This window comes from Rhinoderma darwinii, chromosome 1, assembly GCF_050947455.1.
Source record: "Rhinoderma darwinii isolate aRhiDar2 chromosome 1, aRhiDar2.hap1, whole genome shotgun sequence".
Taxonomy (NCBI): Eukaryota; Metazoa; Chordata; class Amphibia; order Anura; family Rhinodermatidae; genus Rhinoderma; species Rhinoderma darwinii.
The window spans coordinates 391,828,775-391,855,774 of record NC_134687.1 but is presented as its reverse complement, the minus strand read 5'-3'; the positions used below and the strand labels follow the sequence as shown (position 1 = coordinate 391,855,774).

Here is a 27,000-nt window from a genome sequence, read left to right as displayed (position 1 = left end):
GACTGGCAGTTCCGGGAGAGGAGGGGGGCACTGCTGTCTTATAAGTCGTGAGGGGACTCTGAGCCCTGTCTAGCCAGCAGCCGGCTACATCTAACACCAGTCTTACCCTCACCTGTGCAATCACTTCAAGCGCCATCATGACGGACCAGGCCCCCTTTGACACCAATGTGATCACCATGACCCGATTCGTTATGGAAGAGGGCATCAAAGCCAAAGGCACCGGAGAGATGACCCAGCTCCTAAATTCACTGTGCACTGCCATCAAAGCCATCTCATCCGCGGTGCGCAAGGCTGGGCTGGCCAACCTGTGAGTAGTCCTATATATAAAGTATACAAATATTGTATATCAGTGACCAGGGGATGCATGCTAAACAATATGTATACAAAGTTTTGATGTTGGGAAATACAGCAGATCAGTCATTCTTTAAAACACAAGCACCATGTGAATACAAGTGACATTGTTTGAAAACTTCTTAATAAGGTTCTGTTCACATTGGAGTTATTACAAATGTATTTACTCGGGACAATTTCATAGGAAACAAATTGACCAATCAGTTTTAGAACATGCAAACTCCATGCAGATATTGTGAATGAATTTGAGCCCTAGAACCAGCCAATAGTACTATCCACTAAGCCACCATCCTATTTCCATGTCTACCCATAAATGATGGGGTCCGCCAGGTTCCCCCCCCCCCTCTTATGGCAAGAATAACGCTGCAACCTGCACTATCTTTACCATAAAAAACGTAAACTCAACGGGAAGCTGCGCCAGTGTTAACATGGCATTGGCATTTGTTGCAGTTAGAAATGTACACCCCCTTCTACCTACACAAACAATGACTGGTTTTCATAGGAAAAAGTGTCGGGGCCTAAAAGGGGTTTTCTCACAATCGTTAATTATCATCTATTTACCCCCAGCAATTGTGAGAATGGGGGTTTAAAACCTCACTGCACCCCCCTCTCTATTTAATGTCATGACGGAAACACCAGAGCACTATACTCGGTTGTTTTTGTCATTCCCATTGGCTTTGAATGGAGCAGCAGCACGCACCGTCGCTACATTCAATGTCCTCCTCATTGCAGTCGAACAGTGAGGGGGAATGGGGTTTGGGACCGCGGTTTGCCCGATCCGTGGGATCCCCAGCGATCAGAAAATTATCACCTATCCTGTGAATAGGTGAAAATGATTGATTCTGGTTAAAGTTTTTCTTTAGCTCTCGGACAACCCCTATGAGGCTGGCTCACTGCTCGGTTGTATGCCATGCATAATTTGCAGGGTAAAGTGCACGTATTACATGACTAGGTGCATACCTGTTGGGGATACGATTCAGTCTACTGAACAACACACGATTTTACTTGGCACAGGATCACCAACACTTTCATAAATCGGTTGCACCTTTTCCCAAACACGAATGTTGACTGTTTATGTCAGTAAGAGTTTGGCAGGTCTTTACATGTACAGCGTTCTGCACAAATACAAGTCTTTTTAATGCATTTGATTGGAACCTGTCATGACTAATACTTGAGGTGCATAGGTTGATTAGGCTGGATTCACACGAGCACATTACGTCCGTAATGGACGGACGTATTTCGGACGCAAGTCCCGGACCGAACACAGTGCAGGGAGCCGGGCTCCTAGCATCATAGTTATGTACGATGCTAGGAGTCCCTGCCTCTCCGTGGAACTACTGTCCCGTACTGAAAACATGATTACAGTACGGGACAGTGGTCCTGCAGCGAGGCAGGGACTCCTAGCGTCGTACATAACTATGATGCTAGGAGCCCGGCTCCCTGCACTGTGTTCGGTCCGGGACTTGCGGCCGAAATACGTTCCGTCCGTTACGGACGTAACCCGCTCGTGCGAACCCAGCCTAAAGGTGCTCCTGCATATACTGTCTGATGCTGCATTACCTGGAGAACCAACTTATAAAACAGAATGCGCTGTTTGCAAATTACATTTGAAGAGTCACCTGGGCGTAGCCGTGATGCTGAAGAGTCAGGCAGTCCGGTCCCTAAACATGCCCTTCCTGGCCTGATTGACGTTCCCAGATTGTGCCACATCATTACATCAGGTATTAGAAATTCATGACCGGTTCCCTTAAAGTCAGAAAACTGACATTGCAAAAATAAATCTCCCCCGATATGTTTTCAACACGTCAGCTAGAAAAAGTTCCAGATCATACCCCATAGAAGTTAAAACCTGACCGTACAAATGGCGTAAAAGTGGCATCATGTAGCTTCACTTGAGTTGTATGAAACCCACGTATCAAGCTTCACATTGACAACTCATCATTTAACTCCTGCCTATATTAGATTTCTTTGGGTTAAAAAATAACTATGGCCGCAACTTACTCCAGACAAAGGAAAACCACCTCCCCAGCCCAGTATTCCAGAGGGCATTCTATCCGATCCCATAGGGAGTAATGCTCCGCACAACCGGCATTCGTAAAGGTTCATTTATATTTGGACTTTGATATGCCTGGCGTAGAAACATTGGCCACATTACTCCTTGTGTACAGAACACATTTATTATTTATTCACAGGGCTGTGGAGTAAAAAAGCTGCAAGTCTATGTTGGCTTCATCTCGTTCCTGTGCCTTTGTGTAATATATGTAAAGCCATACATGCAGTGTTGTGTACTGTACAACAGACGTCAGACGGCCATGTGATAGACATTGCTAAGGACACAAGAACTGAACGTGTGAACGTTATTTCGTTTTAGAGTTTATTCACACGGTGCAGTTTATTGCTGCGCAGTAGCATCAAAATGCTCCGGTTTTGCCATGATTTAGCAAAAAACAGTATTGCAGTATTCATGGCAATAAATAGCAATTTGCCCGCACCGTGTGAATATACCCTTACTGTAACGTCAATGCGATAATCAAAGTTACACTAATATATGTGTGTATACAATGGCACCATTATATATATTCTTTCACGGACAAATAGAATCCTCTGAGCCTTACCTTACCACATATCCTGTACATAAACTATTGTAACATCAAGCCATACAATGTCAGAGAAATGAAATGTTACTTATTTGCAACATGTTCCGCAACACTTTTATGCAACAGGAAAATTGCAGCAACCAAGGTTTTGTATCAGCTTAAAAATGATTTGCATAATAATAACGAAATAACCAAACGTTACTCTCTTCCACGCCCCAATCCTGTGGTTTGAGGAAATAACTTTTTAAGCTCCAACAGTTAGCCACTTTTACACGGCAGTATTTAGGTCAGTATTTTGCTTCAATATTTGTAAGCCAAAACCAGGAGTGGGTCAAAATCCCGAAAGAGGTACAAATCTTTCGAATATATACGTTTAGGGCTTATTCACACGAACGTGTTATACGTCCGTGCTACGCGTGTGATTTTTCACACGCGTCGCACGGACCTATGTAAGTGAATGGGGCCGTTCAGACTGTCAGTGAATTTCACGCATGTATGTGCCCTGCGTAAAACTCACGACATGTCCTATATTTGCCAGTGTTTCGCGCTGCACGCACCCATTGAAGTCAAATCGCGCTCGGCAGACTGAAGCACTTCCGGGTGCCGCTCGTGATTCGTGCAACCGTAGTAAAAAGAATGAATGGATGAATGAAAACAGAAAAGCACCTCGTGCTTTTCTGTTTGTAAACATAAAAACAGAGTGTCATAATGATGCTGCCTGTGCGAAAATCACGCAGCTGCGCACCATATGCTGATGCCACATGGGCCTTTTGCGCGTGCAAAACGCAGCATTTTTTGCACGCGCAAAACTGACACGTCCGTGTGAATAAGGCCTTACTCTGTATGTTTCACTCCTAGGGCAAAATACTTGCATCAATAGTGTCATGCGAAAGTGGCCTTAGATTGATGTTGGCAGGGTCCATGAACCCTTTGAAATTACCTGGATTTCTGCATTGATTACTAATAAAATATTTTTCTGGGCGTTATCTAAGTCACAATTATAGACAAACACAATCGAAACCACTAAGGGTATGTTCACACGGAGTGTTTTCTGACGTTTTTCAGGCTGTAAACGTCCCAAAAAACAGCTGTAAAATTGGAAGCAGAACGCCTCCAAACATCTGCCCATTGATTCCAATGGGAAAAACGGGGTTCTGTTCCGACGGAGCGTTTTTTACGGCCGCGAAAAAGTGCATGTCACTACTTCAGTCATTTTTGGAGCCGTTTTTCATAGACCCTATAGAAAAACAACTCCAAAAACAGCCATAAAAAACGGAGCAAAAATCGTGAGTGGCTTAAAAAACATCTGAAAATCTGGAGCTGTTTTCAAGGGAAAACGGCTCCTTATTTTATAAAGTTTTTGAGTTTGTGTGTGCACATCTGCGTCAGGGCTCCGTTCCATCTGAGCTTTTCGTCGGAACGGAGCCCTGACTGACACAAACGGAAACCATACGTTTCCATCGCCATTTATTTCAATTATGACTGATCCGATGCCAATAGTTAAAAAGACGGAACCCTTGCACAACGGAGACACCGGATCCGTCACAATTGAAATCAATGGAGATGGAAACGGAAACCTATAGTTTCAGTTTGTGTCAGTCAGGGCTCCGTTCCGACGGGAAGCTCTAACCGAACGTAGCTAATCTATCTAGGAGTGGGAGTCCTGTTAAGATCACACCAAGTGCACAACGGGCAATCCTGAAAGAAGCGAGAAAGAACCAAAGGGTAACAGCAAAAGACCTACTAAAGACTCCACAAACAGCAAAATCCTCTGGTCATGTGTCCACTATTAGGCCTGATTTACACGAGCGTGTGCGTTTTTGCGCACGCAAAAAATGCGGCGTTTTGCGTGCGCAAAATGCACTTAACAGCTTCGTGTCATCAGTGTATGATGCGCGGCTGCGTGACTTCCGTGCAGCCGCCATCATTATGACACTCCGTTTTTGATGTTTGTAAACAGAAAAGCATGTGGTGCTTTTCTGTTTACATTCATAGTTTGACAACTGTTGTGCGAATCGCGCAGAAGTGCTTCCGTGCAACCTGCGTGGTTTTCACGCACCCATTGACTTCAATGGGTGCATGATGCGTGAAAAACGCTGAAATATAGAACATGTCGTGAGTTTTACGCAGCGCACTCGCGCTGCACAAAACCCACGGACTGTCTGCACTGCCCCATAGAGTAATATAGGTGAGTACGACACGCGTGAAAAGCACGCGCGTCGCACGCGCGTATATTACGCTCGTGTAAATGATGCCTTAGAAGAACACTGAACAGAATGGTATTCATGGAAGGACACCACATAGGAAGCTTCTGCGGTGCAAAGAAATCTTTGCAGCCTGTCTCAAGTTTACCCGAGACCGCCTGGATGTTCCACAATGCTTCTGGGACTATGTTCTGTGGACAGATGAGACAAAAGTGGAAATTTTTGGCACAAATGCACAACGCTATGGTTGGAGGAAAAAGAACACTACACACCAACACCAAAACTTAATCCCAACTGTGAAGCATGGTGGAGGGAACATCGTGGTTTGGGGCTGCTTTTCTGCCTCAGGGCCTGGACGCCTTGCGATCGTTGAGGGAATGGTGAATTCATAGGTATTTTAGTGGAGTATGTAGAGGCAGCAGTACATGACCTCAAGCTGAAGAAACATTTGGTGATGCAAGAAGACCATACCCCAAAGCACACATGTAAATCAACTAAAGAGTTATTGAAAAAGGTTTGTGTTTTGGAACCTTAACCCTATGGAGATGCTGTTGCATGACCTGAAAAATGCTGTGCATGCAAGGCATCCCAGAAATATTGATGAACTGAAACACATTTGCAGGGAATAATGGTCCAAAATTCCTCCTTAACGTTGTGCAAATCTTATTTACAGCTACACTAAACGTTTTGTGGAGGTGATTGCTGCTGCTAAACGGGGGATCCTTCTAGGGTTCACTTACTTTTTCTCCCTGCACTGTGGATGTTTACTTCATGTGCTCAATAAAAGACATGACCAGTACAAGTATTTGTGTGTTATTAGTTTAGTTAGATTGTGTTTGTCTATAATTGTGACTTGGATAACAATCTGACCACGTTTTTATTAGTAATCAATGCAGAAATCCGGTAACTCCAAAGGGTTCATTTATGTTTTTGCAACTGTGGCTGTTTTAAAAGTATGGTCAGCTTTAGGCTATGTTCACACTGAGGTTTTTTTTTTACGAGTTTTTTGACGCAGAAACCCCGCCAAAAAACTTGTCAAAAACAGCCCGAAAATGCCTCCCATTGATTTCAATGCCCTATCTTCGGACTTCAATGGGAGGCAGAGAAAGCGTATTTCGCTGTGTTTTATGCCCGCGGTGTTTTATGCCAGCGGCGCTCAATGGCCGCGGGCGAAAAACGCAGCGAAAATCCGGCGAGCGGGGAGAGGAAAATCTGCCTCAAACTTCCAAACGGAATTTTGAGGCAGAAATTACGCCTGCAAAAAACTCTGTGTGAACATAGCCTTACATAGGAGATGAGTTTTGGCTGAATGTTGGTTGGCTGATCGCTATTTTCCCCGATTCCTTAGTTTTGTTTAGTGTGTGCAGAGTTTCTATATATTATTTTAATAAGAGGAGTGAGATAAACCGCTCCCACACATATCTAAGGCCCCATGCACACGAACGTGTTTTTGCGGCCGCAATTCACCCGCAAATCTGCGACTGAATTGCAGTTCCATTAATTTCTTTGGGCCCATGCACACGACAGTGGTTTCCACGGTCCGTGCATTGTCCGGGAGCCGCAAAAAGAAAGGACATGTCTTATTAGGGCCATATTTTGCGGTCCAGGCTCATTGAAATGAATGCGCACGGCCCACGATTTGCGGCCAGCCCAAGGGTGACACACCGCGGCCGTCCGAGTTGCAAATCACGGCCGTGCACACCACTACGGTCGTGTGCATGAGGCCTAAGGGCTTGTCCACATGTAGCGGAATTGCTGCATATTTTCCGTACAGAATTGCGGACTGAAAATACGCAGCAGAATACAGTAGCAGCAAAGTGGGTGAGATATAACAAATCTCAGCATGTTAATTACTGGTGCGGAAATTGGACTGAATTGCTATGTTTTTCAAAGGAGATATCACCATCTCCCAGCATTGAAAAAAAACGCAGCAAAATCCGCACCATTTTATACAGTAAGAAACCTCTTTGTTTCCGCAGCAGAATTTCTGCGGAATTGCTGCAGAAATTTTCTACAGCAATTCAGTTACGTGTGGACAAGCCCTAACACCACTTGTCCCTCCGTGGTGTGATTACAAATCCAACTTGTTTGACCCTTGTAACCCCGACACCAGACTTTAGGGGCAGTCAGGCTATCCCCAATCATATTAGATTTTCTGCGTATACCGATAAATATCTAATGTGCACTTGGCTTGGCAAATTCAGACACAAATAATTACCAGAATATTACCCTGAACAGTTGTTCCCATCTGGGATTTAAACACTTGGGCCTCATGCACACGACCGTAGCCATGTGCATGGCCGTGATTTTCGGGTTGGCCGGCCACGGAGTGTCAGCCGCGAGCCGCCCGCAAATCGCGGGCTGTGCACATGTATTTGTATTGTTACCAGCCACCTTTCTTTTAGGCCCCATGCACACGAACGTGCATATATGGACAGTGACGCCAAACTGATCCATTGACTTCTATGGGAGCCGTCTGTCCGTGAAAACGGCCAAAAAAAGGACATGTCCTATTTTTTTGACGACTGGTATTCACAGGCCTAAGGCTACATTCAGACGAACGTAGCTAACCTCGGACGTGGAAAAAATGCAGTTTTTCACCACGAGGTGCACCTGTGCGGGACGCATTATCACGGATCCCTCATAGACTAGAGTCTATAGAGGGATGTGTGACACGCAGTAAAATAGGACGTGTCCTATTTTTTCACGGACCCTTCACACGCTCCGTTGAAACAACGATAGTGTAAACGGCCCCATTGAAATACATGAGTCCATGTGACGGCCGTTGTTGTAACAGCCGTCACACAGACGTGATTCACACTTGTCTGAATGAGCCCGAACTATCATTTGCCTCCATACATTCCGATCATTGATCCGCATAAATGGAGAAAACTAGCACCGATTGACCTTCTGTGTTATTGATCTACACTCAAATCTGTCCTTGTAAAAGGGCACTTCGCATATTAGTCTGTAGAGATGGAGCAGCGGGAAATGATATCTAATATGTGTGGGTAACCAAAAGTATGTTATTTACCATGTCTACATTGCCCTGCTGCAAAACCAACATCTGAATCAAGACTGTTTACCTATTAACCTTTGACCTCACACAGACCAGAAGGAATACAGATAACAAGTTTCACATGTAGCCCAACAATGAATGGAATTTACTGGCAACAAAGATGTTAAAAAGGGACTCTCACCAGTTTATCAATTTCCTGTCTCCTAACTAATCTAATAGGCGCTTTGCTGCTAAGTGTGATTTGTTTTAAGAAAACTTTAATTATTTGCAAAGTTAGGAGATAGGGAATTGATAAACTGGTGACAGAGTCCCTTTAAGGGGGTTTTACACTGGGCGATTGTCAGGCAGGCGAGCATTCGTAGGACGCTCGTTGCCGATAATTGTCCTGTGTAAACAGGGCAGCGATCAGCAGATGAACGAGTAAACACTCGATTATCTGCTGGTGGTATCGTTTTAAAAAAGTAAAATATTATCGTTGTCGGCAGCACATTTCCCTGTGTAAACAGGAAGGCGCGCTGCCGACATAACGTATGGGGACAAGCGATTTGAATTAACGACCGCTCGTCCCCATCCATAGCTCCGTGTGACAAAAGCAAATAAGCGCCGATCAACGATGTCTCGTCAATTGGGGCTCACTGCATCGGCCGATTATCGGCCGGTGTAAAAGGGCCTTTAGACTGCCGACATAATAATAATGTAGGTGGACGAGCACATACATCGTTACGGAGTAGCGACCGCTCGTCCCCATCCATAGCTTCGTGTGACAGGATCAAACTAATTCAAGATGTCTTGTTGACCGGCACTCGCTGCACAGGCCAATTATCGGCCGGTGAAAAAGGGCCTTTAGACTGTACTTTTATATACGTGTGCTCATAATGATCTAGACAATTGCTGGGTAAAAATTGTGCTTCATGCACACAACCTTGCCCGTAATTACGACGCGTAATTGCAGGCACGGACAGCCGGCCGTTTTTACAAGCCGTGCTCTCATTATAAAGTATAGGAGCATGGTCCGTAAAATAAAAAAAATAGGACGTGTGTTTTTTCGGCAGGTTTCTACGGCACGGACACCCTCCCGTAGACATATAAATGAATGGGCCAGTAATTACGGACCATAATTACGGGCGATTTTACGGTGCATGGGGCCTTACAAGATCTTAGTGTCCTAATGGGACACCTTTATTAACTTTGTCGCATGACTGGTTTGATGAAATGTATTTATAGTAAATTTCAGTTATGTGTGAGACTAAGTTAATTAAAATGTCGCAAGGCTCATACTAAATTTCTACTACTGAAAACCATTCTAAAACAGAGGCAAGTTGTGTCAGGTCTGACCGGTATATCTGCACGACATTTGTGAGACAGTTCTCATTAACAAGCCTTGCGGAGATCCAGCTGATAAGGAAGCTCCCTGGCAACAGTGTGCAAAATAGCTCTTTCTAGAATGAAGAAAACGCTTTAGTGCTGCCTATATTTGCCTACCATGTTAGTCCATGTCCTGACCTTTTATAAAGCCATGTAACACGACTGATTATTTTTTAACTTTAATTTTTTATTATCATTATTTATTTATTTTTTTTTTTTATTGAAAGCCCGTGCTTTCTCTAAGGCCTTATTTACACGAACGTGTTTAACGTCCGTGATACACGCGTGAAAATCACTCTCGTCGCACGGACCTGTGTTAGTCAATGGGGCCGTTCAGACATTCCATGATTTTCACGCAGCGTGTGGCCGCTGCGTAAAACTCCCGACATGTCCTATACTTGGGCGTTTTTGGCGCATCACGCACCCATTGAAGTCAATGGGTGCGTGAAAATCACGCGCAGCGCACGGAACCACTTTGCGCAACAGTAGATCAATAAAATAAATGCACTTCCTTTCATTTCTTTTTCTAAACCTCAAAACCGCGTGCCATAAGGATGGCATATGCGTGAAAATCATGCAGCAAACACTTATGACACACGGAACTGCAACGCGCGCAAAACACAGCGTTTTTTTTACGTGCGCAAAATGCACACGTTTCGTGTGAATAAGGCCTAACCCAGGTGCATTAAAAGTATGGGAGTGCCACGCAAAAAGTGCACAAGGATGCAGTCTATTGCAGCCCGTCTCTTAAAGGAGAGAGGCCCCTGCATAACCATTCCCCGAACCCTAGGCCCAAAGGATCGATTATCCCCCTCAGCCAAAGCTTAGGGAGACCCAAACACACTCCAAGGTTTCTACCTGGGCTGCCACCCCAGTGTCCACCTAGGTGCCTGCATCAAGATTGCACCTCCCCTCTGAAGAAGGGAGGCCAGGTTGCAGGGGAAAACGGAACCAGAAGGCCACACATTTTCCCCCTAGACCTCAGGAGGGTCCCAAAAGGGCACTGCATCCAAAAAATCCTGGTTACAAAACGTGACAAAACACAGAGTGAAAAACAAAATTAAATAAGTGGATGTGCGCTGTGATGACTCGGGTTGTTAGCCGAACCAGAGACACTCCTCTGTAGACAGCACACTTTCAGAGTTGTTGCTCCTCATCAGTACAAAGTAGGGTTCTGTTAGGCTGAGTGAGATGGATTTTGAAGGAGCTCTTTTGAAGGTACTGATTCTCCTTGTGGGGCAGCAAAAAGGAGCCTGCATCATTTTTGTGTCATGTTGCTTCCCAATTTAAAAGGTAAATTTTACAAAAAACCTTTTACCAGAATGCAAAAATGTGGTGTGAACTTAGCCTTACTTTAAAACAATGTGCATGTGTTATTAGAATGCTTCTAGGCAGTGTTCATACGGTGCAGATTTGCTGCATTTTTTTTTTTAAGCCAAAACCCGAATTAGATCCAGGAGAGCAGACCTATAAGGCCTTCCTTTAAATATTTTGTCTGTTTAGGTTGCGTACCTGGTTTTGGCTTAAAAAATACATGCAAAATCTGCATCAAATCTGCACTGTGTGAATAAGGCCTAATTGATAAGATCATTATTGTCGAATATATTAAATATTGCATACATATCCCAACCCCCAAACAGTAGCAATTTCAATAATGTAATATCGGGGGTTTAAAATTTTACAGCGAAATATTTATCTGCAAATGTTTTTAATGTCATCATTTCTTATTTCTCTGCTTTTAAAGATGCTGTCCCATGGTTAAATATTAAATTTCTCTGTAAAATCATGCAAAACATAAAAATGTTTCAATTGGAATCTTTTTTTTATTTTTTTTTGAAAAAGCTTGTGTCCACATTGCTGTTACATACTTGTTATGGTGCCCCCTGGTGTTCTTTTGATTACTTCAGAAAAACCACCTAATCTGTCCAGTCCCAGAGGATGCACATGCTCAGTAGCTCAGTGTCATGAAGGGTCTGTGGACCCACTGGGCTGTACGGCCTTGGCGGTAAGGCAGCTGGCCAACAGGGCGCAGGTCAATGTCTATAGTTCGTATAGGTACCTGTGGCAGCTCGGACAGCAGCAGGGCAGGCTCGGCTGGGACTAGGCAGCAGGTAGACGTCGGGCAAGGTGAAGCAGGTCAGACGTGGAAACAGCACGACACGACTTTGGCACAGCACAGTGCTCGACCAGGATAGTATGGAATGCAAGGAACAGGAACACACTAGGAGGCCATCACATAGACAAACTTGGGAAAAATCAACAACGCTCAGGCATAGAAGCAGGGGGCTGGACCCCTCTTAGGGTATGTGCACACACACTAATTACGTCCGTAATTGACGGATGTATTTCGGCCGTAAGTACCGGACCGAACACTCTGCAGGGAGCCGGGTACAAGAGTTTGGGAACCTCTTCATTAGTTAATATTTTTTTTGAGTCCTTTCCATCACCATAATATCGATCAAGTCAGACTTGATGAACTTAGATATGATCCTGTGTATGTTAGACACACACAGGGCAACGCTCTCAGCCAATCCATCAGTTCATCTGAACTGACGGATTAAGCTAATGGCGTTTGATGCAACTTCTATGTATAGAGGATGAAATTATCAACATTTAACTCTAAATTCTAATTTTAAAAGTCAATTTAAAAAAACTTCCGAAATTGCCTAAAACATACATTTAATAATAATTCAAAAGAGAGCCTACAATGGTGTCTATAGCCTTAACTGCATGTCCAGTTGATGGGGTAGAAGAGGGAAAGATAAGGTTTGGGAATATTATTATTTTCTGTACATTTATTGATTTTTGTTTATTGAAACGATTCTAAACAGAAGTAAAAAAAGAATTGTGAATATACTAGTAGTGTGTTTTACCCACATAAGGAAAATCATTACATTATTGCTTTGTACAAAGTGTGTATGTGGCTTACTAGCCAATGCTCTGTAGTATAATCCTGCCCTGTTCTTGTTGGTCAGAGGCTTCTCTTCCTAGAGGTAGATGAACCTGGAACAGAGCAGTACTTTAGGAACACTGTTTCACATTGCTTGCTTAGCTCTCGTGTAAATGGATTACATGATGGGAGTGATTTAAGTTTTATAAATTAAAATTTACAGAATTAAATTTTCTGATTTAAATGGCATTATTGTTCACAAGCAATTTTATAATCATAAAAAAGCAAAAACAAAATCCATGCTGAGTCATAGGGAATTGTTAAAGTGTACTACTGCAGAGAGACATAGGGTGGACTGTATGTTTATGGTAAACTCTGAATTAACATATAGTTACAATATTTATTGGTGATTCTATTTATATGGAAATTGCTCTAATTCAACAACCAATGGTCCAGAAATCCCTGTAATCTAGCATGCCACAAAAAATGCCCATATCGGATTAGGAAATTACCTCCATAGGTCGGCATTGGATTCACTGGTAACGACCAGTCCATATGGGGGCTTATTCTTGGTCTCTGTCCGTGTATGCCCACTAAGCTTGCGTCTATGACCAGAAATCCGGGTCTATTCATTGTGTAACGTCAGGTGTATAGCCATTCAGCCCTGGGGCCTTACACAAGGAGTTCTTTATCAGAACAATTTGATCATAAAGCGAGTGATTCTAATAATAGCTATATATTAGGTCAGGGGTCCACATTCTTCGGCACTCCAGCAGCCAGTTGGGAAACTACAATTACCAGCATGACCTGACAGCCTTTGGCTGTATTTATAAAGCCTTTGGCTGTCAGGGCATGCTGGGAGTTGTAGTTTCTCAACAGCTGGAGTGCTAAAGGTTGTTGACCACTGCATTAGGGATTTAATGTAAAGAGAGTAACCAAGGTAAACCTATGTTTTAAAGATGACCACTTCTAATTAGAATTCTATTGTGTACCCTTTTCATAATGCATTCTTTCCTTTTAGATATGGAATTGCTGGATTAACTAATGTAACTGGAGACCAAGTGAAGAAGTTAGACATTCTTTCCAATGACCTAGTTGTGAACATGCTGAAAGCTTCATTCAGTGCCTGCGTCCTGGTATCAGAAGAAGACCCACACGCTCTTATTGTGGAACCTGATAAGAGGGTTTGTACATATCCGTATACATTGCAGCTATGCTGTATGGCTTCATTTTATGTCCATCCGTAGAGGAGAATTGGCTGCACAATAGTCTGACTTCCTGCCATGACCAAACAGTCTTGATGCAATTTCTGATTTACAAAGAAAGTATTACATCACGCTACTGCAATGAAGATGCATAAATATTTAGACCGTATACATAAATGTATTTAACTTTAGTCTATGGTGCTAATAAGGGGACATTCTGGTGCACTCATAGAGCAAAGCCAAAATTACTACTGGACACTTATCAGATATTTTGCATTTGTATTCTAGCAGATACAAAATGAAGTCTCTGGTGCCTGATGGACAACATCCTGATTTTCTCTATACTAGTTCTATTTTTACCCTCAAACTGTCCTTAGGGCTGGAGCATTGTACATTTGTGTATTTATTTTTGCCCTCTTTCTCACAAACCTACAGTAGTGTTCAGAAAAAGTCCAACATAATTAACCTGATAAGGCTTCGTTCACATCTGCATCAGGGATTCGTTCTGGCGTTCCGTCGGACTGGAGCCCTGACTGATATAAATGGAAACCATAGGTTTCTGTTTCCATCATCATTGATTTCAATGGTGACGGATCCGGTGCAAATTGTTTCCGTTTGTCTCCGTTGTGCAAGGGTTCTGTCGTTTTGACGGAATGAATAGTGTAGTCGACTACGGTATTGATTCCGTCAAAACGACGGAATACTTGCACAACGGATACAAACGGAAACCATTTGCACCGGATCCATTTGTGTCAGTCAGGGCCCCCGTTCTGTCGGAACGAAGCCCTGACAGATGTGAACGGAGCCTTAATCAATGTTTTTGGTAGAAGTGATATTTCTACATAGCAAATAGTTTACTTGTAAGAGTAGTAGAAAAAAAACAGAGCCAACAATTAGGACATGCGAGCCACTCATTCTGAGTAATTGAATCATTACTTGAAAGGGGCTTGTTCAAAATAATAGCAGTGAGGAGTTAAATTGGTGGTCATTCATTCTGTGGAATTACAGGTGTCAATTTTGTCCCTTATTTAAGGTAGGAGGGTGGCGAATGTAGCACATGTTGGTTATACTGCATTTCCTTCTGAAATACTGGGGAAAATGGGTCGTTCCCGACATTGTTCTGATGAAAAACGTACTTTGATTAAAAAGTTGATTGGAGAGGGAAAAACTTAGAGAAGTGCAGCAAATTATAGGCTGCTTGGCTAAAATTATGTCAAATGCCTTGAAGTGGCAACCGAAACCTGAAAGACGCAGAAGGAAGCGGGGAACTACTGTTCAAATGGATCGAAGAATAGCCAAAATGGCAAAGGCTCAGCCAACGATCCCCTCCAGAAAGATGAAAGAAGATCTGAAGTTACCAGTGAGTACTCCTACAATCAGAAGAGGATTAAGTGAAACCAAGTCACCAGCAAGAACTCCCTGCAAAGTCCCTTTGTTGAAAAAAAGACATGTCCTGAATAGGTTCAAATCTGCCAAGGAACACATTGACTGGCCCAAAGAGAAATGGTGCAGCATTTTCTGGACTGATGAAAGCAAAATTGTTCTTTTTGGGTCTAGTGCCCGCAGACACTATGTGAGATGACCCCCCGAGCACTGAATTTAAGCCTCGGTACACTGTGAAGACAGTAAAGCATGGTGCTGCAAAAATCATGATATGGGGATGTTTCTCATACCATGGTGTTGGGCCTATTCAACGCAAGGGATCATGGATCAGTTTGAATATATCAAAATACTTGAGGAGATCATATTGTCCTATGCCAAAGAAGAAATCCCCATGAAATGGGTGTTTCAACACGACAATGACCCAAAACACAGCAGTAAGCGAACAACCTCTTGGTTTCAGACAAACCGGATAGGGGTTGACCAGTCCCATCAATATGTGATCGGCCGGGGTCGGACTCTCTGCACCCCTGACGATCAGCTGTTTTGAAGGGGCCGCACAGCTCATAAGAGGGCTGCTTCCCCTTAATTTCTGGCACTGCTCGCACTGAATTACCGACACTCGTAGCTCTGCTTTACAGTATTACGGCCTTCTCCCATTCACTTAAATGGGAGAAGGCTGTAATCCTGTGAACCGCCACTACAAGTGTGTCTGCGATTGCCATTGTTGGCAGCAAAGGAAATGAAGGGGAAGCCGCGCTTGTACGAGTGCAGCAGCCCCTTCAAAACAGATAATCAGCGGGCCGAAAATCTAACCCCGACCGATCAGATATTGATGGCCTATCCTGAGGATCGGCCATAAATTATTTTAGGAGTGGACAACTCCTTTAACTCTGGCAGCAATAAGATGGAGTACATGCAGAGCTAAGAGGAGCCATAAAATGTGCCAAATTTATTAATGTGCACGATTTTTCTATGCAAGCAACTGAAGTAAAGTACGGCAGCTGCAAGCTCGCGTAAGTAATAGAAAAGTGTCTAGCAAGTTACACCAAATTTGTTATACCACATGCACCATTTTGATAAATTTGGTGCCATTTTAACCATCAAGTAAAATTATGCATTTTATGACACTATTAATAAATCTCCCTCAATGTTTTTTGTATGTTCTCTTTCAATCATCGTATATGGTATAAAGATTCTTGCCATGTAGCTTAGCACTTCGGTTCTGTTCGTATTTGAGAAAATCTCCCTACATATATGCAGGATGTATAGCTTTCACATATGCAACTTTATGCCTTACATTTGCATACCTGTCTTTGACTATCGATATGAAAAAAACATACTCTATATGTTTTTCTGCGGGCTGCCCTTGTATCGTCTATACTTTCAAATACAGTTGATAAAAGGGTATGCTGATGCGCACTGGCTAGACCCTTTTGGCATAAGTCCAGTCCATAGAAGCCTATAGATACGTACAGGGTATACACAATATGGCCACCTTTCTAATTGACTTCAGGTGTTTTAGCCACACATTGCAAACAGGTACATAAAATCAAGCCAACAGTCATGCAATCTCCATCGACAAACATTTCTAGTAGTATGTGTTGTACTGAAGAGATCAGCGACTTTAAATTTGACACACACATAGGATGCCACCTCAGCCACAAGCCAGTTTGTGAAATCTGCTCCAGTCAACTGTAAGTGCTTTTATTGGGAAGTTGAAGCATCTAGAAGTACCGACAGATTAGCAAAGCAGTAGACTACACAAACTCGCAGAACTGGACTGTCGAGTGCTGAAACTTCTGGCGCATAAAAATCGCATATCCTTTATTGCATTACTCACAGCAAGGTTCCAAACTGCCTCTGGAAGTGACATATGCACAGGAACTGTGCATCGGGATCTTCATGAAATGGGTTTCTAGGGCCAAGCAGCTGCACACAAGCCTAAGATAACCATGCAAAATGCTAAGCAAGCTTGAAGTTACTCCTCTGATCTTGTTTCACTTCCTGGTGGTCTGATGGATGAAACAGGGTTTGACTGATGGCAGGGGAACGTACCTACCGGAATGCATTGTGCCTACCATAAAATTTGGTGGAGAAAGGATATTAGTCTGGGGCTGTTTTTCTCTGTTTGGGTTAGGCCCCTTATTTACAGTTAGAGATCACGTTCGCTTCAGCATGCAAAGATATTTTCGACAATAGAATGCTTTCAACTTGGAACAGGGAAGGGCGTACCCCAAACTGTTACAAACATGACTGTGCCCCTGTGCACAAAGTGGCGTTCATAAAGACCTGGTGTAATGAGCTTGGTGCAGAGGAACTTGGGAGACCCGCACAGAGCCCTCTCCTCACCCTCATTGAATACCTTTTGGGATGAATTGGAATGACTATTCCGAGGCCGGAGCTTCACATCCAATAGTAGTGCCTGACCTTCCAAATGAGATCTGTTAACAGAAGCATGTTGACAATAGCACCAGGAAAATAACCACAAAACTGTACTTCTATACTTTACTAACTCCGGAGGGAATTTTATAACATTTGTTTTTGTTTTTCTTAGGGAAAATATATTGTCTGTTTTGATCCATTGGATGGTTCCTCAAACATTGATTGTCTTGCGTCCATTGGCACAATTTTTGCCATTTACAAAAAGGTAAGATCTATTTATTTTTGGACCCATATCTGAAAAAAAATCATGCTAAAAGCATATACTAATCAGAAACCGTATCTTAATGAGGTAGCTGTAAGCGAGTATCAGCAGCTAGACTAAAAGGGGTATCCCCAACTTCAACATCTATGGCGTATCCATGAGATACCCCATAAATGTCTGAAAGGTGCAGGTCCCGAAGCGGAGACCCGCATTGATCTCCAGAACGAGGGTCATCTGACCCCATATCTATCTGGTGAGGCCATCAATGAATGGAGAAGCTGCCACGCAAGAGCGCAGCTCTCTCCATTCACTTCAGTGGGAGGTATGGAAAAAGCTGAGCACATTTGCTCAGCTGTTTCTGTAACTCCCATTGTACAAAATGGAGAGCAGTGCACACGTGTCGCCATCACCAATTTTCTTCCTGGATGCGGCAGCTGGCGATACAGAAGTCGTACGGGGGTTGGGTGATCACCATTCTGGAAGTAGATGCGGATCCCAGCTCTAGGACCGACATCTATCGGACGTTTATGGCATATCCTGTGGGTGATAACAGTTAGGCTGGGTTCACACGACCTATTTTCAGACGTAAACTAGGCGTTTTATGCCTCGTTTTACGTCTGAAAATAGGGCTACAATACGTCTGCAAACATCTGCCCATTCATTTGAATGGGTTTGCCGACGTACTGTGCAGACAACCTGTCATTTGCGCGTCGTCGTTTGACAGCTGTCAAACGACGACGCGTAAAAATACAGCCTCGGCAAAAGAAGTGCAGGACACTTCTTTCAGACGTAATTTGAGCCGTTCTTCATTGAACTCAATGAAGCACAGCTCAAAATTTACGGCTGTCAGAGAAGCCTCGCAAAATGCGAGGAGGAGGAATTACGGCTGAAACGAAGCAGCTGTTTTCTCCTGAAAACAGTCTGTCTTTTCAGACGTAAAAGCCACTTATCGTGTGCACATACCCTTCGGCTTCCACTAGATCAGAGGAATGAGAGAGTCTGCAGAAGGGAAAACTGCAGCATACAAGTCCATCTAATGGCCAGAAATACTGTTATTCCTAATGTACACACAGGACCGCTTATTCCGAAAAGTCATCTGAAAAGTTAGGTACGCTTTAAAGCGGCCATGTCACCAGATTATAAGTGTCCTATCTCCTACATAATCTGATCGGCGCTATAAAATAGATAACAGTGGTTTTTATTTTGAAAAACGATCATTTTTGAGCAAGTTATGAGCAATTTTAAATTTATGCTAATGAGTTTCTTAATAGACAACTGGGCGTGTTTTTACTTTTTACCAACTGGGCGTTGTACAGAGGAGTGTATGACGCTGACCAATCAGTGACCAATCAGCATCATACACTTCTCATTGTTCCAGCCCAGCTGCTTTCACTGCACTATCACACTGTAACAATGGGCTGGAACAATGAGAAGTGTACGACACTGGTCACTGATTGGTCAGCGTCATACACTCCTCTGTACAACGCCCAGTTGGTAAAAAGTCAAAACACGCCCAGTTGTCTATTAAGAAATTCATTAGCATAAATTTAAAATTGCTCATAACTTGCTCAAAAATGATCGTTTTTCAAAATAAAAACCACTGTTATCTACATTACAGCGCCGATCAGATTATGTAAGAGATAGGGCACTTATAATCTGGTGACAGAGCGTCTTTAAGTATTACCTTGCTTTAGCCAGAAGGTGGCACTGTGTGCTATTTTAACTACAGTAGTGTATTGCACTATAATGTGGTATTCCTTTTGTGCAACCCATAACCTACCACACACTTGTTTATTAAAATAGGAAATGTTTTCTTAAACACCGCAGACGTTTCTGTTTGCACTGCTATCTAATTTCTTAAACTTTATGTAAACAAAATTGGGGGAAATGTATTAAAACTGGTTCAAAGCTAATGTGGAGTAATTGGCCATAGCAACCAATCCGATTTCCGCTTTATTTTTGAAAGGGTGTCTTGAAAATGAGAGATGGAATCTGATTGGTTGGTGTGGGCAACTCCTTCACTTTTCCTTTGCAGTAGTCTAGTTAAATCTCCCCCAATGTGTACTTCTGTATTGTGCAGACAACAGATGAAGAGCCCAGTGAGAAAGATGCCTTGCAGCCAGGACGTAATCTTATCGCAGCAGGATATGCTTTATATGGGAGCGCCACAATGCTTGTCTTAGCCACTGAATGTGGTGTAAATTGCTTCATGCTGGACCCTGTAAGTTCCAATTTCATGATTTCAAACTGCAGTAGAATTGCTGTTACATCCTGGCTTATTCCACAGTCAATTTTTTCAATTAAAGGATACAATGAAAATGTATATGTGTTCTAGGCGATTGGAGAATTCATCTTGGTCAATAGAAATGTGAAAATTAAGCCAAGAGGCAATATCTACAGTCTTAATGAAGGCTACGCTAAATACTTTGACCCAGCGGTGACAGAATATCTCCAGAAGAAGAAGTTCCCAGAAGTAAGTATATGGTTGCCAGAATGTTTAAGATGCATTAATTCCCAGAATTGCACACGCTGTACCCCATTATGCCGCCACCCACTTACAAATTGCCATTGATCCTATTTTACATAAAACCCAACTGTAGAATTCGAAATCTAAACTAACTATAGTAATTTAGTAGTTTCGATGCCTCACCCAAAAAATGGCTGTTAATAATTTAAAGGGGGTTGTCTAGTTACAGAAAATTTATATTTTTTGTATAATTATATAGTTGTACAATTTTCCAATCTACTTTCTGTATAAATTCCTTACGGTGTTCAAGATTGCTTGTCATTCAGTGGAAACATTTATTGTTTACTTCCAGTGGATAAAAGTCTGTCCATGGTCATGTGATTGACACACAGGTGCTGGGATCATTAGTAGACACTACTCTGATATACAAACTGTCACTGTAATGAGCCGTGCACCTGTGTGTCCTTTACATGACCATGGACAGAATTTTATCTTGAAAACCATGAGGAATTTATACAGAAAATCTATTAGAAAATTGTGTAATGTTTTAAATATACAAAAAACATTAATTTGCTGAAACAGGATAACCCGTTTAAGATGAACTGGTGGCAAAATATAAACCTATGTGTACTTTACGTTTATTCCTTGGTGTGCAACTCATTGTCTAATATTCTCTTACATCAAGCCAGTTCAGTAGGGGTTTATATGGTTGGGAAGTTAAAAGCCACATTAATGGAAAATCATTTTGCCTTCTCTTTGAGATAAAATAAGGCCGTAAGGATATGACTTTAAACGCTTGCCATGACTAGAATACAAGAGCTAGATCTTGGGCTAGGTGCAATATGCGGGTTGCAGTACTTGAGTCGGGGAGCATGATTATTCAGGTATAATAATGAAGGATTTATTTGTGTATATAAAGTGTGAAAATTGTCCCAACAGCAAAAGGGTTAAATAACTAAAACGCAATTTAAAAAAAAAAAAAAAGGAATATGATTAACTGATAAGGCCCCATGCACACAACCGTAGATTCTGCCCGTAATTACGGTCCCATTCATTTCTATGGCCGACTGACGCCTTTCCGTATATTTACAGGAAGGTGTCCGTGCCATAGAAACCTTCTGTAAAAAGTAGGACATGTCCTATTTTTTTTTTTTTTTTTTTTATGGACCATGCTCCCATACTTTATAATGGGAGCACGTTCCGCAAATGCGGATGACTGTCTGCGGCCGGCCATGCCCGTAATCACGCACCGTGATTACGGGCACGGGTGTGTGCATGGGGTATAACCGTGTGTTTGCAGCATAAGGAGAATCACAAACACAATTTGATTTGTCTACTAGAAGAGAGTACAGATATGTATTATCCCCATAGTGTTCAATGGAGTCTAAAAATAAGGATCCGTAATACAGATGTCTATTTTTTAGACCGTTTGTTTACCCCAATGTGAATCCAACATTTTAGATTTGGTGAATTGCCTAGAAGCGAATTTTCAAAGATTCACCCCATCTCGACTTGAAGATTTTAGAAGAGTATTTCATGTGCTGAATATAGACCAGGTTTGGACATTCAGAAGATCTCTACACTGCAACAAGTTCTTAGCTAAAGTAGCTAGAAACTGAACATGCTCTGGCCCCATGCACACGGCTGTAAAATCGCCCGTAATTACGGACCCATTCATTTCTATGGCCGACAGACACCTTCCCGTATGTCTACGGGAGGGTGTCCGCGCTGTAGAAACCTGCCAAAAAAAATAGGACGTCCTATTTTTTCATTTTACGGACTGTGCTCCTATACTTTATAATGGAAGCACAACTTGCAATAACGTCTGACTGTCCGCGGCCGGCCGTGCCCGTAATTACGGGCACGGTCATGTGCATGAAGCCTCAGTACATGCTTATTATACAAAAACATTGTGGCGCGGTATATTTACACTATTTCTATGAAAAACTAGCCTGCTGCATATGTATTCATTTGTCCTTCACTGCATCGTGTTCACTTTACTGTAGTTTGATATTTAGTACATCTGATGGAAATGAAATATAAAGACCTAATTTACACAAGTGTATTTCATGTCCTTATTAGTTCTATATTTGGACAGTCCTAAATAGAGAGGGGCCCCATGCACACGACCGTATTTTTCATCAGTAATTATGGACCGTAATTACGGACCCATTCGTTTCTATTGGCCACGGACACCTTTCAGTATTTTTACTGATGGGTGTCCGTGCTGAAAAAATAATAGAACCTGTCCTAGAAGTCTATGGGAGCTTCTGTAAATACGGACAGCAACTGATGTGCATCCGTATACCGTCCGTATTTACTGAAGCATTTCTAGGCAACATGTTGATGACCTCATTTGCAACATCCCTCTCTTTGTAAGGATCCGTATATACGGATGGAATACGGATGCAATACGGACCGTATTTACGGACCGCAAATACGTATGCCTACTGATCCGTATTTACAGTCAGTAATTCAGGATAGCTGAAAATACTGTCGTGTGCATAGGGTTAATGTTAGTCAATGCAGCAATTGATACAGCAGTGTTTCCTACATCCATATTTCCTATAGAGCGCATATTCTGCGGTCTGTGGCCCCATGCACATGACCGTGCCCGCAATCACGGCCCGCGATTGCAGGCACGGCCGGACGCCGACTGACAGCCGTATTTTCGGGCCGTGCTCCAATACAAAGTATGGGAGCACGGCCCGCAAAATGCAAAAGAACGGACATGTTCCATAATTCCCGGAACATTTCCACGGCACGGACACCCTTCCGTTGTGCTACGGAAAGGTGTCCGCGTTCAATGAAAGTGAATGGCTCCGTTTTTGCGGACCGCAATTGCGGTCCGAAAAAACGGAGGTTTTTTACGGTCGTTTGCATGGGGCCTGTATCGGTAATATATTTTATCTATAGACCCTAATAGAGACTGTAAAAATTATGCAGCCTCTTGTTTTGATCTACAGCTGAAAAAAACACTGACACGACACCAAACGTAAAAAATCAACGCAGACTCAATAGAGGCAAACACCGACAACACAATCCATATTCTGTTAGGCCGCTTTCCGGTATTTTATTATTTTTTTCATATCAAGTGAATTGTAAGGCTGGGTTCACACAGTTTTTTGAGAATTGGACTTTTGAGGCAGATTTTGCTCTGCCTGCATGCCGATCTTCGCGGCGTTTTTTCGCCCACGGCCGTGGAGTGCCGCGGGCAAAAAACTCCAATACGCTTTCTCTGCCATTGATGTCAGGGACTTAAACGCCCAAAGATAGGGCATGTCCCATCTTTTTCCCGCGAGCCGTTTTTTACGCTCGCGGGGGAAAAAAACGCCTCCGCCTCCCATTGAAATGGGAGGCATTTTCGGCACGTTTTCTGACGCAGTTTCGGCGTCAAATGTGTCAAACTCCGTGTGAATTTAAGGAAAGAAAAAAGTTTATAAACCGAACGCTATTTAAAACACAATCTCACGCTTAGCACCACCTCTGACATCGGTCAAACTCCCTGAAAATACAAATGTAATAAAATACAATAGGCGCAGTCTGAGAACTTAACTTGAGTTACAAGTTCCACTGCATGGGAATAAAAGGGTCGTCCATTAATCCACTAATAAACATATGGGGCAGATTAATTCTCTCAAATTCAGATAGCCTAGAATTCGACTGGAGCCACCAAACTTATCACAGTGGCTCATACTGGATGACCAATTTGGTGGTGGTATTCTGTATACGTGCGCTAAATTCTGTTCCCGTCAGGTCCAAGGGACTGACCGGTTCAGTGAAAGCGGTTCCTGCGTGTCTGTCACACAGGATCCACCTGTAATCTATCACATCTAAGTTCATAAATTCGATGTGATAGATTACAGGTGGCTCCTGCATGTCAGAGACACGGAGGACCTGCTGACACTGAACCCGTCAGGTCCACGGGACTGACTGATTCAGGTCTTGGCAAAAGATACAGCTGCTCTGTTTACAGGATACAAAGCAGCTGTATCTTAAAAAGTTAAAATTTATTTTAATAAAAACTAATTCTAAATAAACTATACGAATTATTTAAAAAAAAATGCCTTTCAAAGGTGTACATCGCCTTTAAAGACATGTCTAACGCTTTACCGCCTATTGGTTGGTTTACTTGAGACCACTTTTTTCACTACAAATTGTTGGTGCAATTTGGCAGATATTAAGCCACATCCCTTTCCAGGTAAGCCACGTCCCCTTGTCGGGTGAGTTGCAAACATCTGTTCTTTTTGGCACATTTAGTTGATAAATGTGCAACTTCTGGCGCAGCACCAATAGTAAATCTGTCCCATGGTTTCAAGAAACAAGTTGCACTTTCAATGCTTGCAGGCTGTTCTTAGAAATGCCACCAGCATGACGGTCTTTATTGCGGCACAAAACGTTCCCTAATAATTCCTTGAAAATGTTTCTCCTCTCCCTTGCATCCTTTTGATCTTAAAAGATATACAGGAGAGCCAATCTCCCACACAAGATATGAAAGGGGCCTAACGCTGATGCTCTGACCTTGTGGTCAGTCTCTTGTGACATCTATGTATGGATTGTTTGTGATTCTGTTATAGGACGGCAGTTCTCCATATGGAGGAAGATATGTTGGATCAATGGTGGCAGATGTTCATCGTACATTGGTCTATGGAGGAATCTTCCTGTACCCTGCAAACACAAAAAGTCCAAAAGGAAAGGTAACTGATATTTTCTTCTAGGACAGCAGACAGGAATGTTTGTTTTTTTTGGTTTTTTTTTTATAGTCTATCAACAGCTTTAGGCCTTATTTACACGAGCGTGTGCGTTTTGCGCACGCAAAAAAAAGCAGCGTTTTGCATGCGCAAAAGGCACTTGACCGCTCCGTGTGTCATCAGTGTATGATGCGCGGCTGTGTGATTTCGCGCAGCCGCCATCATAGAGATGAGGCTAGGCGACATCAGTAAATAGTCACTGTCCAGGGTGCTGAAAGAGTTAACTGATCGGCAGTAACTCTTTCAGCACCCTCAACAGTGAATTCTGATCACAATATAGAGCAACCTGTAAATAAAAAAAGACGTTCATACTTACCGAGAATTTCCTCCAGTCCGGTTTCCCGGCCGTTGCCTTGGTGACGCGTCCCTCTCTTGACATCCGGCCCCACCTCCCTGGATGACACGGCAGTCCATGTGACCGCTGCAGCCTGTGCTTGGCCTGTGATTGGCTGCAGCTGTCACTTGGACTGAATCGTCATCCCGGGAGGTCAGACTGGAGGAAGAAGCAGGGAGTTATCGGTAAGTCAGAACTTCTTTTTTTTATTTTATTACACGTTGATGTATATTGTGATCGGAAGTCACTGTCCAGGGTGCTGAAACAGATGAACTCTTTCAGCACCCTGGACAGTGACTATATCCTGACGTCGCGTACCGGAAAAATTTTTGCCGGGTTCGGTCAAAACGAGTTCGGCCGAACCCGGTGAAGTTCGGTTCGGTTGTCCCGGTTCGCTCATCTCTAAGACACTCCGTTTGGATGTTTGTAAACAGAAAAGCACGTGGTGCTTTTCTGTTTACATTCGGAGTTTGACACCTCTTGCGCGAATCACGCAGTTCGCACGGAAGTGCTTCAATGCGGCATGCGTGGTTTTCACGCACCCATTGACTTCAATGGGTGCGTGATGCGCGAAAAACGCAGAAATATAGAACATGTCGTGAGGTTTTTTTTCAGCGCACTCACGCTGAGCAAAACTCACTGACTGTCTGCATGCCCCCATAGACTTGTATAAGTCTGTGCGACCCGCGTGAAAAGCACACGCGTCGCACGAACGTATATCACGTTCGTGTAAATAATGCCTTATCTTTATTTCAAAGTCTAAATCTCTTATTTGCATGGGGGAAAGTGTATTATGAAGGCTTAGATATGACTAGATGATGGCACTTAAAGAGGCTCTGTCACCAGATTATTAGTTGTGAATAGAAGTGTTTGTCAGCATCATTCGTCAGCATCATGCACTTCTATTCACAATGCCCAGCTAGTAAAACAAGTAAACACGCCCAGATGTTACAAACACAATACACTCCCAGTTGGAAATAAGAGAAAACACACCCAGTTGTCCATTAGAAAGGCTCATTTGCATAAATATAAAATTGCTCACAACTTGGGCAAAAATGATCGTTTTTCAAAAAAACAAAACGTTACTGTTCTCTACATTGCAGCGCCGATCACGTGCAATAGGAGATAGGGATTTGATAACCTGGTGACAGAGCCTCTTTAAAGACGTTAATGTAATGTATTTTATACTCGAGTATTGTTGATTCACTTTATAATTTGACTATCATTCTGTTTGATAACAGTTGAGGCTCTTGTACGAGTGTAACCCCATGGCATATATTATTGAAAAGGCAGGAGGCCTGGCCACCAATGGACTGGAGAACGTTTTGGATATTGTACCAGAAAACATACATCAAAGGATGCCCATAGCCCTAGGCTCTTCAGAAGATGTTCAGGAATACATTGAAATTTTCAAAAAACATGCTAAGAAATAAAGAGATTCTAGACAGGACTGCTGGCAAGAGGACCAAAGAAAATATTCCATGTCTGCAATTTTTCAGTTCTATTCTGGACAACAACTTTCTTACTTTTATACACAAAGTTCCAGTCTGATTGACATGAATACATTTTTATATTAAGCTTGAAAGACGTCTGTCTAATTAGTTCAATCAATAATAGGATGAATAGGGAATCCTATTATTTAGAACGTTTTATAGTCATAGGCAATAACAAAACCAAATGCTTGTTGAGTAACACTTTTTTTCCTTCTGCCAGTTTTTCAGCTACTGTATAGAATTTAGCACTTAGTAATAGTTATCAATTTTGTCACTTTGGTGGTTATGAAACTAGTT

General features: G+C 42.8%; 1 protein-coding gene across 1 annotated transcript; it reads left to right on the top strand.

Moving 5' to 3' along the window:
• LOC142653113 (fructose-1,6-bisphosphatase 1-like) lies at window positions 1-26,795 on the top strand. The gene is made up of 7 exons (XM_075828816.1): window positions 1-307; window positions 13,448-13,610; window positions 17,569-17,661; window positions 19,739-19,879; window positions 19,994-20,131; window positions 24,703-24,822; window positions 26,452-26,795. Exons 1-7 carry the CDS (start codon window positions 138-140, stop codon window positions 26,641-26,643), a joined length of 1,017 nt encoding a protein of 338 aa, XP_075684931.1. The 5' UTR covers window positions 1-137; the 3' UTR covers window positions 26,644-26,795.
• Window positions 26,796-27,000: the final 205 nt, after the last annotated feature.

What these genes read in the sequence shown, in the direction of transcription:
- LOC142653113 (XM_075828816.1), top strand. Translation starts at nt 138, where the DNA reads ATGACGGACCAGGCCCCCTTTGACACCAATGTGATCACCATGACCCGA. An exon ending in TTGTGGAACCTGATAAGAGG is followed by an intron (nt 13,611 to 17,568) that starts GTTTGTACATAT and finishes TGTTTTTCTTAG; the next exon opens with GGAAAATATATTGTCTGTTT. An exon ending in CAAAAAGTCCAAAAGGAAAG is followed by an intron (nt 24,823 to 26,451) that starts GTAACTGATATT and finishes GTTTGATAACAG; the next exon opens with TTGAGGCTCTTGTACGAGTG.